Source organism: Phocoena phocoena, chromosome 10 (genome assembly GCF_963924675.1).
Source record: "Phocoena phocoena chromosome 10, mPhoPho1.1, whole genome shotgun sequence".
Taxonomy (NCBI): domain Eukaryota; kingdom Metazoa; phylum Chordata; class Mammalia; order Artiodactyla; family Phocoenidae; genus Phocoena; species Phocoena phocoena.
This window is the reverse complement of record NC_089228.1, coordinates 36,766,716-36,776,973: the sequence shown is the minus strand read 5'-3', so window position 1 is coordinate 36,776,973 and position 10,258 is coordinate 36,766,716. Positions and strand designations below refer to the sequence as shown.

At 46.6% G+C, this 10,258-nt stretch overlaps 1 protein-coding gene across 1 annotated transcript; it reads right to left on the bottom strand.

Moving 5' to 3' along the window:
• Positions 1–7,001: 7,001 nt before the first annotated feature.
• Positions 7,002–9,537, bottom strand: IQCF1 (IQ motif containing F1). The gene is given in 5 exon segments (XM_065885908.1): positions 7,002–7,240; positions 7,243–7,447; positions 8,176–8,238; positions 8,373–8,486; positions 9,532–9,537. Coding segments are annotated over 5 exon segments (627 nt in total).
• Between the last annotated feature and the right edge of the window lie 721 nt (positions 9,538–10,258).

Genomic DNA, 10,258 nt, shown 5'->3' with positions numbered 1-10,258 from the left:
GCCTCCTCCCTCACTAGTTCCTAGAGGACAGAGCCTGAGCCGCTTTCATATTTGTGACCCCAGAGGCTGCACAATATCAAGATATAGTAGGTTAAAAATAATTGTTCATTGAATGTGTAATAAATGGATGAATGAATGGACTCCACCCCTAGCCCACTCCTCTGGAGACCCAAAGGCCTCAGGGCCTGCAACCCTTCTCTCCATGACTAGGGACAGATCCTGCCATGCCCTGCCTTGTCTGCTCTGCTTGGGGTGCGCTGAAAATCCCCAGGTCTGAGATGAGGAGTCTAGAGCATTTTGGGGCTAGGAGAGAAGGGTAACACTGGGAAAACCTGGAAGAGAGAAAGGGAGAAAACTGGAGGCGGGGCAGGGGGCACATGGGGACTTGGAGTCTGAGAGAGAAATGTAGAGAGAACGGCAGAAGAAAGTGAGACAGAATGTGACTTTTCAGGTGATACCCAGTGGCAGCCCTGAATCCTCAGGCTCTCCCCACTAAACAGTCTTGTTGCTGCTCTCTTCTGTCCACGAATGTCCACTGTCCCTGTGAGGAGGTCCTGACAGGTGGATTCTGAGAATGAATACAAGACCCCTTAGTGGCCCAGCTTGGATTCTTGCTCCAGGACTGTGGGTGGGATGGTTGCCCACAAAAGACTCGTCTTCTTCCTAGTGGTCCCCAGCCCAACTCTGACCTCACCATGGGCATTTAAGACCTGGAGCCACAACAGAACCCCTGAGTGTACCTCAGTGAGAGAGAAGCCCTGGCCCAAGAGACACATTTGCTTTCACCCTGGGCCTCAGATCTGGGAGTTCTGTAGGGTCTCCGTATTGCTTGTTTAGGGTGTTGTGGGGTTGGGGAAGTTCAAGACTGGTTAATCCTGTGTGGCTGGCATAATTCAACTCATAACACCAATGATAAGTCACTAGCTACAGGCTTCCCCTTAGGAAAGGACATGCCTTGGTCAAATCCCTTCCCTATGGCCAAAGGCAATTCCTAGTACGGGACATAGCAGTGACCCAGCAGTAGCCAGTATTCCCAGTAGCTGTGGGATGAGTCATCAGCTAAGAAGAGTGGATCTACTACGTCCACATATTCACTACAGCCCACCCCTTCATGTCACTCACATATACTTGCTTCCTATAGCAAGTTTTTACCATTTAAAAATAGCTTCTTCAGGATTCTTGTAGGTCTTTTCTCCTGGGAAAACTTAGAAGGGTCAGAGAGACAAACTTCAGTCCCTACTGCTACAGTTTATTTTGAGGCCATTAGTCACACTCCTCTACCCCTTCCTCTACCACCCTTTCTAAACTCCTTTCACCTTTGACTAGCATTTCTGCTGGTCTAGGCAGTTTGCCTGAAGGGAAGCAGCAATTCAGACCCTCATCCTTGAGGCACCTGGTTCTCTGGTTAGCATGTACTTCTCAAGCCGTGTTTGTGTTCATCTACCATTATACCTGGGCAGCAAAGCAACAAGACATCTTCCAATGACTCACCCAAGCAGCACTCATAGTCTTCCCTGCTCCCATAGTGTAGCAGCAGGCCCTTCACCTTCTCCTCATGATATCAGGGTTAATTATCCCTGCCAGAGTGGTGACACCTTTCATCGCCTGCTTAACTCTTGGCAAAAGGAGTCTGAAGTGACCAGGTCACAGCTGTAGCTTTAAGTTTAATGGGACTCTTACAGTGATCCCTGACGTGTGCCTTCCAACTCTAGAAACTAGAACCTCCAGTGACATGGAGCCTGAAGGTGCAGGGACAGAAAGCACAAACACCCAAGCATATAACTAGAAGGGGTGGTCACAGGTGCAGTACCATTTCCAGACATTGGTTCTGAGACATGTACATTGTACCTACTGGGGACTCAGAACCATGTAATGGACATTGATTTAGGGCTTGGGTTGGCAAACTACAGCCTGTGGGCTACACCCAGCCCACTGTTTTTGTACATCCTGTAAAGAATGGTTTCTACATTTTTCAGTGGTTGAAAAAACTCAATAATATTTCATGACACATGAAAATTATATAAAATTCAAATTTCAGTGTTCATAAATAAAATTTTATTGGAACACAGCCATGTTTATTTGTTGATATGTTGGCTATAGCCACATGTACACTACAATGACAGATTTGAATAGTTGTGACAGACTATATGTGGCACTCATTTCCCACTGCTGCTCAGCACACAATAAATTGCAGTGGTACAGTTATAACTGAACAGTGTTTTGGGTACCACACATATTGCTGTTCTGTGACTTATTTTTTATTAACAGTACATATCCATCATGTCAAAACAATGGAAAAAGGAGAAAAGTGGACTTTAAGTATCGCACTTTTAAGAAAATGGCAAAGCATTCTGCTAATTATGCAATGACGCTATATAGCTGTGCTAAAAGAATACAATATTGGGACTTCCCTGGTGGTGCAGTGGTTAAGAATCTGCCTGCCAATGCAGGGGACATTTAAATTTAAAAAGGTTTAAATGGAGTATCTCATCACAGCAGAATTTCTCCACAAAAATAAGAAAAGTGAAAATGAGGCTGCAAACAAAGTACGTTTCCAACTTGCTCATTTGTTAGCCAAGCAAGAAAAGATGTTTACTAATGATGAATTAATTAAATCAAGTTTAATTGCAGCTTCTGAAAAAAATGTGTCCAGAGAAAGTAAATTTAACTGTTAGCCTTTCAATGAGAATAGCTGCTCCAAGAGTTGAAGACATTGGGAACAAAATCAAAAGTCAATTAAAGACAGGGCAAATGACTTCAAGTGGATTTCCTTGGCTCTTAATGAGTTGACAGATGTTACCAATACAGTTCAACTGTTGTTCATTTAAGGGGTAAATGCCAAGTTTGAAGACTGAAGAATTGAGTTCTATGAATAGTCTGCATGAAACAAATACAGTTGAGAGTATTTTTTAAAGTTGAGAAAACATTAATTCAGTACAACCTGAAGTGGAATCTGCTAAGATGTGATAAAAATGATAGTGGTGGGGCTTCCCTGGTGGCGCAGTGGTTGAGAGTCCGCCTGCCGATGCAGGGGACGCGGGTTCGTGCCCCGGTCCGGGAAGATCCCACATGCCGCGGAGCGGCTGGACCCGTGGGCCATGGCCGCTGGGCCTGCGCGTCCGGGGCCTGTGCTCCGCAACGGGAGAGGCCACAACAGTGAGAGGCCCGCGTACCGCAAAAAAAAAAAAAAAAAATGATAGTGGTGAAAATATGTGTGGAGCAGGGGGAAAAAAGGCTTAGTTGAACAAATTTACAAAGTTTATGAAAATATAAAGTGCTTAAAGCCTGTGTTTATTCATTGTATTATTCATCACTAGGTACTCTGTGGAAAATATTTGAATCTATCGTGTTACTGAACCAGTAATGTCAGTGATAAATTTCACTTGCCACTTATTGACAACCATCATTGGTTCCATGAATTTTGATCAGAAATAGAAGCTGGGGCTTCCCTGGTGGTGCAGTGGTTGAGAGTCTGCCTGCTGATGCAGGGGACACGGGTTCGTGCCCCGGTCCAGGAAGATCCCACATGCCGTGGAGCGGCTGGGCCCGTGAGCCATGGCCGCTGAGCCTGCGCGTCTGGAGCCTGTGCTCCGCAACGCCACAGCAGTGAGAGGCCTGCGTACAGCAAAAAAATAAAAAATAAATTTAAAAAAAGAAATAGAAGCTGAATATTCTGACTTATCAACCACACAGCAGTTCTGTGTCTTCGCAGTGATAAAGTTTTATTGAGGACTTTTAAGCTCAGGGTCAAGATTGAAATTTTTCTGAGCAAGAAAAACTGCCTTAAACTACTATAATCAAACACTGAATGGCAGGGACTTCGCTGGTGGTGCAGTGGTTAGGAATCCGCCTGCCAATGCAGGGGAAATGGGTTCGAGCCCTGGTCTGGGAAGGTCCCACATGCCATGGAGCAGCTCAGCCCGTGCACCACAACTACTGAGCCCACGTGCCACAACTGCTGAAGCCTGTGCGCCTAGAGCCCATGCTCCACAACAAGAGAAGCCACCGCAGTGAGAAGGCCGTGCACCACAACAAAGAGGAGCCCCCTGCTCGCCACAATTAGAGAAAGCCCACGTGCAGCAATGAAGAACTAATGCAGCCAAAAATAAATAAAATTTTTAAAAAAACCTGAATGGCATTGGAAATAAGCTTTTGCTGCAGTCTTCATGTTTTTTTAATGAATTAAACCTGAAATTAATGAGCAAAGCAATGTTTTATGTGAAACTTATACTGAAGTAGAGTCATTTTGGCAAATTATTTTTTTAAGATTTTTTTTTTATTAAAAAATATTTAAATTTATTTATTTTTGGCTGCATTGGGTCTTCATTGCTGTGCTCGGGCTTTCTCTAGTTGCGGCGAGCAGGGGGCTACTCTTTGTTGCGGTGCACGGGCTTCTCACTGCAGTGTCTTCTTTTGTGGAGCACAGCGTTTGGGCGTGCAGGCTTCAGCAGTTGTGGCACGTGGGCTCAGCAGTTGTGGCGCACGGGCTGAGCTGCTCCACAGCATGTTAGATCTTCCCAGACCAGGGCTCGAACCCGTTTCCCCTGCATTGGCAGGCGGATTCCTAACTACTGCACCACCAAGGAAGCCCCTTGACAAATAATTTTAAATAAGTAATGTCAAGCTGCTTTATGCACTTCCTGAGCTGTCAACAGTTAAAACAAGAAGCAAGATAACCATTCTTATGCAGATTTTCAGTGGATATATTCTCTGAGTTCAAACTAGAGTTCCAGCAACAAGCACTTTTCAGACTTCCATGTAAGTACAAGAGGAGTTTCCATATTTCTAAACTTTTTTATCTAAGCAATTGAGGAACAACCACCTGAACTTCAGTTGGAAGTAATTGATCTGCAATGTAATGACATGCTTAGAGGCAAATATCAAGAAAAGAACCTCATAGAAGTCTACAGATATCTTCCAAGTGATGACTAGTCTCGATTATAATCCTATGCTCAGGAATTTATATCACTATTTGGCGGTGCCAGATATTTCACTTCATACCTATGTGAATGAAAAGACATTTTCAGAGATGACATATGTAAATTTTCATTACAGACAAGCATTAACAGATAAACATTTGCAATTGATTTTGATGGTAGGGAACACTAACTTTTGGTCTTCTTAATTGGGCTAAACATTATTTCCCTCCCACCCTGACGGCCAGTTTTTAAGGTTTGTGGGTGCGACCCCTCTTTCCTTGTTTTGTTGCTGAGGCTGAATTTTTATGCTACTTGACATTCACACTGAAAGATGAGGATCATTAGCCCCACTTCACAGCTCAGGAAACTGGGGCTCTGAGAGGGAAAATGACATATCTGCAGCCACACAGCAGTGAGTGGGGAAGCCAGGGTTGGTGTGACCTAGCTTGGTCTGGCTGCAAAGTCCTTGCCCTTTACTCTGAGACACTGAACACAGTAGAGAGAAGCAAGGAGAGAGGAGATAGAAGTCCTTCAGAGCAAGAGCGAGAGACTAGGACCTGAGTGAGACAGGGCAGGACACAAAAGGACAAAGCAAGAAAGACAGAGCTCAAGCCCTAGAGCAAGACAGAGAGCTGGAGCATGAGATTTCTGGGCAATGTGAGCTGAAGGACCAACTTGCCAGGGCAGAGGAGATGGAGCTGGGCTGGACATAGGGCTTCTGAGTTTGCAGGTTTAATGGCGAATAACCCAAGACCTTAGACCCCTCCCTCTGCAGGAACCCACGGAACAGCAGTGCCCAGATGGGCAAAAGGACAGCCTAACCTTGACCTCTTAACTGGCCCTTTATCATCACTTAGGCGCCAGTCTCACCCCAGGTGGCAGCTTTTCACAAGAAGGGGCTGTCAGAGGTCTGAGCTCCACCTGGATCAATTCTTGCAGAGACTGGGGAGAGGGAGAGGCAGACACAGCTGATGGCTTCTCAGCTCTAGGTCTGTGATAGCCTAGGGGATGACACTCACCAGAAGGTTTGGCTAGAAGTGGGTTGCCTTCTTTCCCCACCTCCACACCTGTGGAACTTCCCACACCAACCAGGTCTGGAGGGGAATGAGTCCTAGCCTGCATTCGGGATCACAGAGTGAGGGACAGAGTTTGAGGTAGGAGTGAGGACAGGGGCTATGCAGTCTAACCATTTTCAGTTTGGAGCTCAGACTCTGACTTGGAGGTCAAGTATGAAGATACAGCAGGGAGCTGTTGGAGGTCACTGAAAGGATGTGACCGCCAGCTGTACTCACAAGCTAGACCCAGGCAATTAGATGCCCCTCACCCCCTCCCCTGTCCTTGGAATGTATGTTCTGCCTGCCATTCCCACAGTGGGAGGCATTTTCAGGGATTCAGCCTTGAGAGAGTAATGTGTTCTCAAGAACATCTGGGTGGTATATGTGGCTGAACCTCATTAAGGCCTCTATATAAACTTGCAAGCGTCTGGCAAGCAAGTACGGAGATCTACTTGTCTGTGGCCGCCCAAAACAAGTCTTGTAAATAAGTTCCCTTGCTTACTAAACCTGCCACCTACTAATCTGGGGTAATCTGCCTCTTTCTTCGGTCTTTTCTTGCCCTCCATGTACAGGGGCCAGTTTACAAACCAACAGGAGCCAGGATCAAGAGCTTGGGGTGGGTGTGCTTCTCTCAGCCATGGGGGTGGCTGGGAGATCACACCCAGAGCAACTAGACCTGGTGAGTGAATTCCTGGCAAAAGTGCTGCTGTGCGCAACAACCCCACCCCTGCCCCAGGCTTCCATTATACACAGCCTTAGGGAGAGGCACCATTTCCATAGACTGAACATGAGTGATGCTCCCTGAGTTGGCAGCATGGCAGATCTGTACCCCCAACTTTCCTACCTATGTCAGACGTTGCTAAACAATCACAGTCTCTGCTCAGTCTGGACAGTGGCTCAAAATCATCCTCCTCAGACAACCCCTGCCAATTCCTCAGAGCTAGCATATGAGATGCTAACTATTTGCCATCATTGGCCCTGACCTCCTGGAGCTTATCAAGCAGAGAGAAGCTGGGGAAAGACCGCTTCACTGCTTTATTGGAAGGGGAATACACTCCGTCACAATGCAAGGCCCTGAGCCCAGCAAGATCTCGAGTTCGAGATGCAGCTGGTTGGCCGTGACTCTGTAGTGGCCCTTGATGAAACCCTGGGAAGCGCAGGAGTGGCATCTCCAGTAGGCCTGGATGATGCGGGCAGCGTTGAGCAAATGGCAGTAGCGCCAACAGATGCGCCACATGCGGACCCAGGACTGCAGCCTGACTGCACCCACTCCTTCCGTGTAAAGTTCTCCAGAGCTGTCCGCTGCCTGTTCTCATGCAGCTTCACCAGCTTATGCCTCCACCAGCCCTGAATGATCCACACTCTGAGAGCCACGTGCAGCAGTGTACTGCACACCAGGGTGCCCCGCCACCAGGCCTGGATCTTTACTACTTCTGGATTACTGATGGGAGGCCTGTTTTGGGTTCTTGGGATCTAACAAGAAAAAAGACGAGACATTTGGAGGATATTCCCCACCCACTTCAGCCCCAGGGTGTGCCAGGAAGGGATCCTGATGCCCTATCAACAATCACCCCTTCTTCTGAACCTCAAGAGCACTGGACAAGGCACTGGCTGGAACCAGAAGACCAGGTAGGTAGGTGTCCTTTCTTTGCCGCACTCTGGTTAATGGACATGGATACATCACATTGACCTCTGAATCTCAGAGCTCCCATCGGTAAAATGGTAGTATATCTGTCCTGGCTACCCAGTTTTACATGGGTCAAGTTGGCCAGCCTAGAGCAAGAATACCATGATCAAAGGGTTATCATAGTCCACCTGAGCCTGACCAGGATCCATGATCCTTCCCTTCAGACCCCACTCACCTACTGGAGAAGTGGCTTCCTCTTCTAATCCTGCTCTTTCATCCTTGACTGCAGCTCCAATCCACAACCTGCTCTCTTCCTCTGTGATAACATAGTATTAAAAGTTCCCACATCCTATAAAATTCTACCTCTCTTATCTCTTCCCCATCTTCACTTCTCTTGACTTTCAAACTTTAAATCTTAATTAGCAAGCAAACATACATGCACACGCTCAAACACACACACACACACACACCATTGATTAAGCCCAGCTTCCCATATGTTGGCCATTCCATTCCACAAACACAACTGCCACATTCCCACCCCCAGCCCCGTGTCATCTGGGTGGGGGGATCATACTGCTCTGAGTCTCTTATTAGCATCATCTACTCCCTTTGTTGCAGCTATATTCTCTTGTGTAGCCTAGAAAAATATGGGGAAAGAGGACAGACAAGAATGAGTTTATTCCTGTTCTTAGCTCTGGAACATACAAAAGACACTAGCCACAAGCATTAGGACACAAAGACCAGAGACATCCAAGTCCAGGCTCCTCCTGCCTCTGCCTTCTCTAAGTTCGGTGATGGTGCTGGCGGTAAAGATTTCAAGATCGGCTCATTCTGCTGAGGCTCATTTTTGGTGTGTTCATTAATTGTTTTGGGCTGGTCCTTCTCCTGCAATCAGCAATTAGGGGAAAGGCAAGAGGGAGGCTGCTCTCCCTCCCTCTCCATTAAGTAACCCACACATCCCCAGCGTACAGGGCTTCCCAGAGTATTCAGATGTCAGGGAGATCCCCTCATCCCGAGAGATTTATGGGGCCATCCCTAAAAAAGCCTAGTGTGTCAGTCTCTCTCTTACTCACTATTGGTCCCACATGGATTGGGTGTAGATGGTTCAAATCCCCTCAGGTCTGTGTTCCTCTAGTCATGGCATGGAGAGAAAGTGGGGGAGGGAGACCTATGATGTCATAAGGGCAGTTATGACTCAAGCACCAGGCTGGCTCCCGACAGTTAAGCCCCCTCCAAAGAAAAGACAGAAGTGCTGTCCATTCTTTTCTGCTGGAAATGGCCAAAGCCCTAGCTACAACAGCAAGATACCAGAAATAGTGGCCCATTGATGTAAAGGTGTATAAAGGTAGTTATTGGTGATATCCCCAATTGGTAAAATTGGGCGTTGATTTAATGGTTTATAGTCCATTCAAACTATAGAATACAACATAACTGTTGAAAAATAATGAATTTGATCTGTGTGTACTGATGAGAAGGTATACCCAAGATATATTTGTAAGTGAAAAAGCTGAACATCATTATGATCCCATTGGATGGGATATAAAACCGTCATTGGATGGGATGGTAAAAAACTGTCAAGATATATAATTATACACGTATGCTATAAACGCAGATAAAGAGGGAGAAAGGTATATAGACCAAACTGCTACCAATGATTACCTTAGAAGAGTTGAATTGCTGACCCATTCATACAATACCAGGGAAATCTGTGACGCCCCCAGGACGAGCAGTACTGCTTTCCTTCCCCAGAAGGCTCTGGGGCTGGGAGCATATTCAGAGGGCTGATCCCATTGACACCCTCACTGACCCCTCCTTTCTTCTCTCCTTCCCACTCTTCCCTGAGGGGGTCTACTGAGAGCCTCTGGGGTGAAACTCTGGTAGAGGGTGAGAAGAATGGTGGAGAAGAATGGGGTTGGAGAAGGAGGCTCACCCCCATCATGCTCACCCCAGGCCACTTGCCCAGCACACCCTCAAAACCTTCACTTGGATGGTGTCACCCCTCTGCTCCTCAGCCCCTGGGGCAGCTCCTCCCTGCCCACTGGATTGAGTCTGAGCAGGTCCTGGTGGCATTCAAAGCCCCAGCACCCTCCCTGCCCCTAGGGTCACCACATTCACCAACACCCCAGTCTCTGGCCTCTTTCCTGTCTGAGTCTGCCTCCATCTTGGGACCCAGCCCCCTCGTTTACCCAGGCTCCATATGTGGGATCTTTCCTGTGCCCTTAGAGCGCAGGGACTTTAATTTCTCCCTTCAGTCCTCAAATGCTCATGGATCCAATTATGAGGAGCATGTGTTTAGTGGCCATTCATATATCTTCTTTTATGAAGTATTGGTTTAAGCCTTTTGTCCACTTTTATTGGATTGTTTGTCTTTATTACTGAGTTCTAGAAGTTCTTATACTCGATATGAGTCCTTTGTCAGATACATGTATTGTAAATATTCTTTTCCCTAGCCTGTGACTTTTTAAAATGCTGTCTTTTGATGAACAGATGGTTTTAATTTGGATGAAGTCCAGTCTATCAATATTTTATACTTAGCACTTTCTCTGTCCTAGGAAATGTTTGTCAACTCCAGGGTCACAAAATAATTCTCATGGGTTTTCTTCTAGAATCTTTATATAGGTTTAGCCTTAGTTTTTGTTTAGGTCTGTGATCCATCT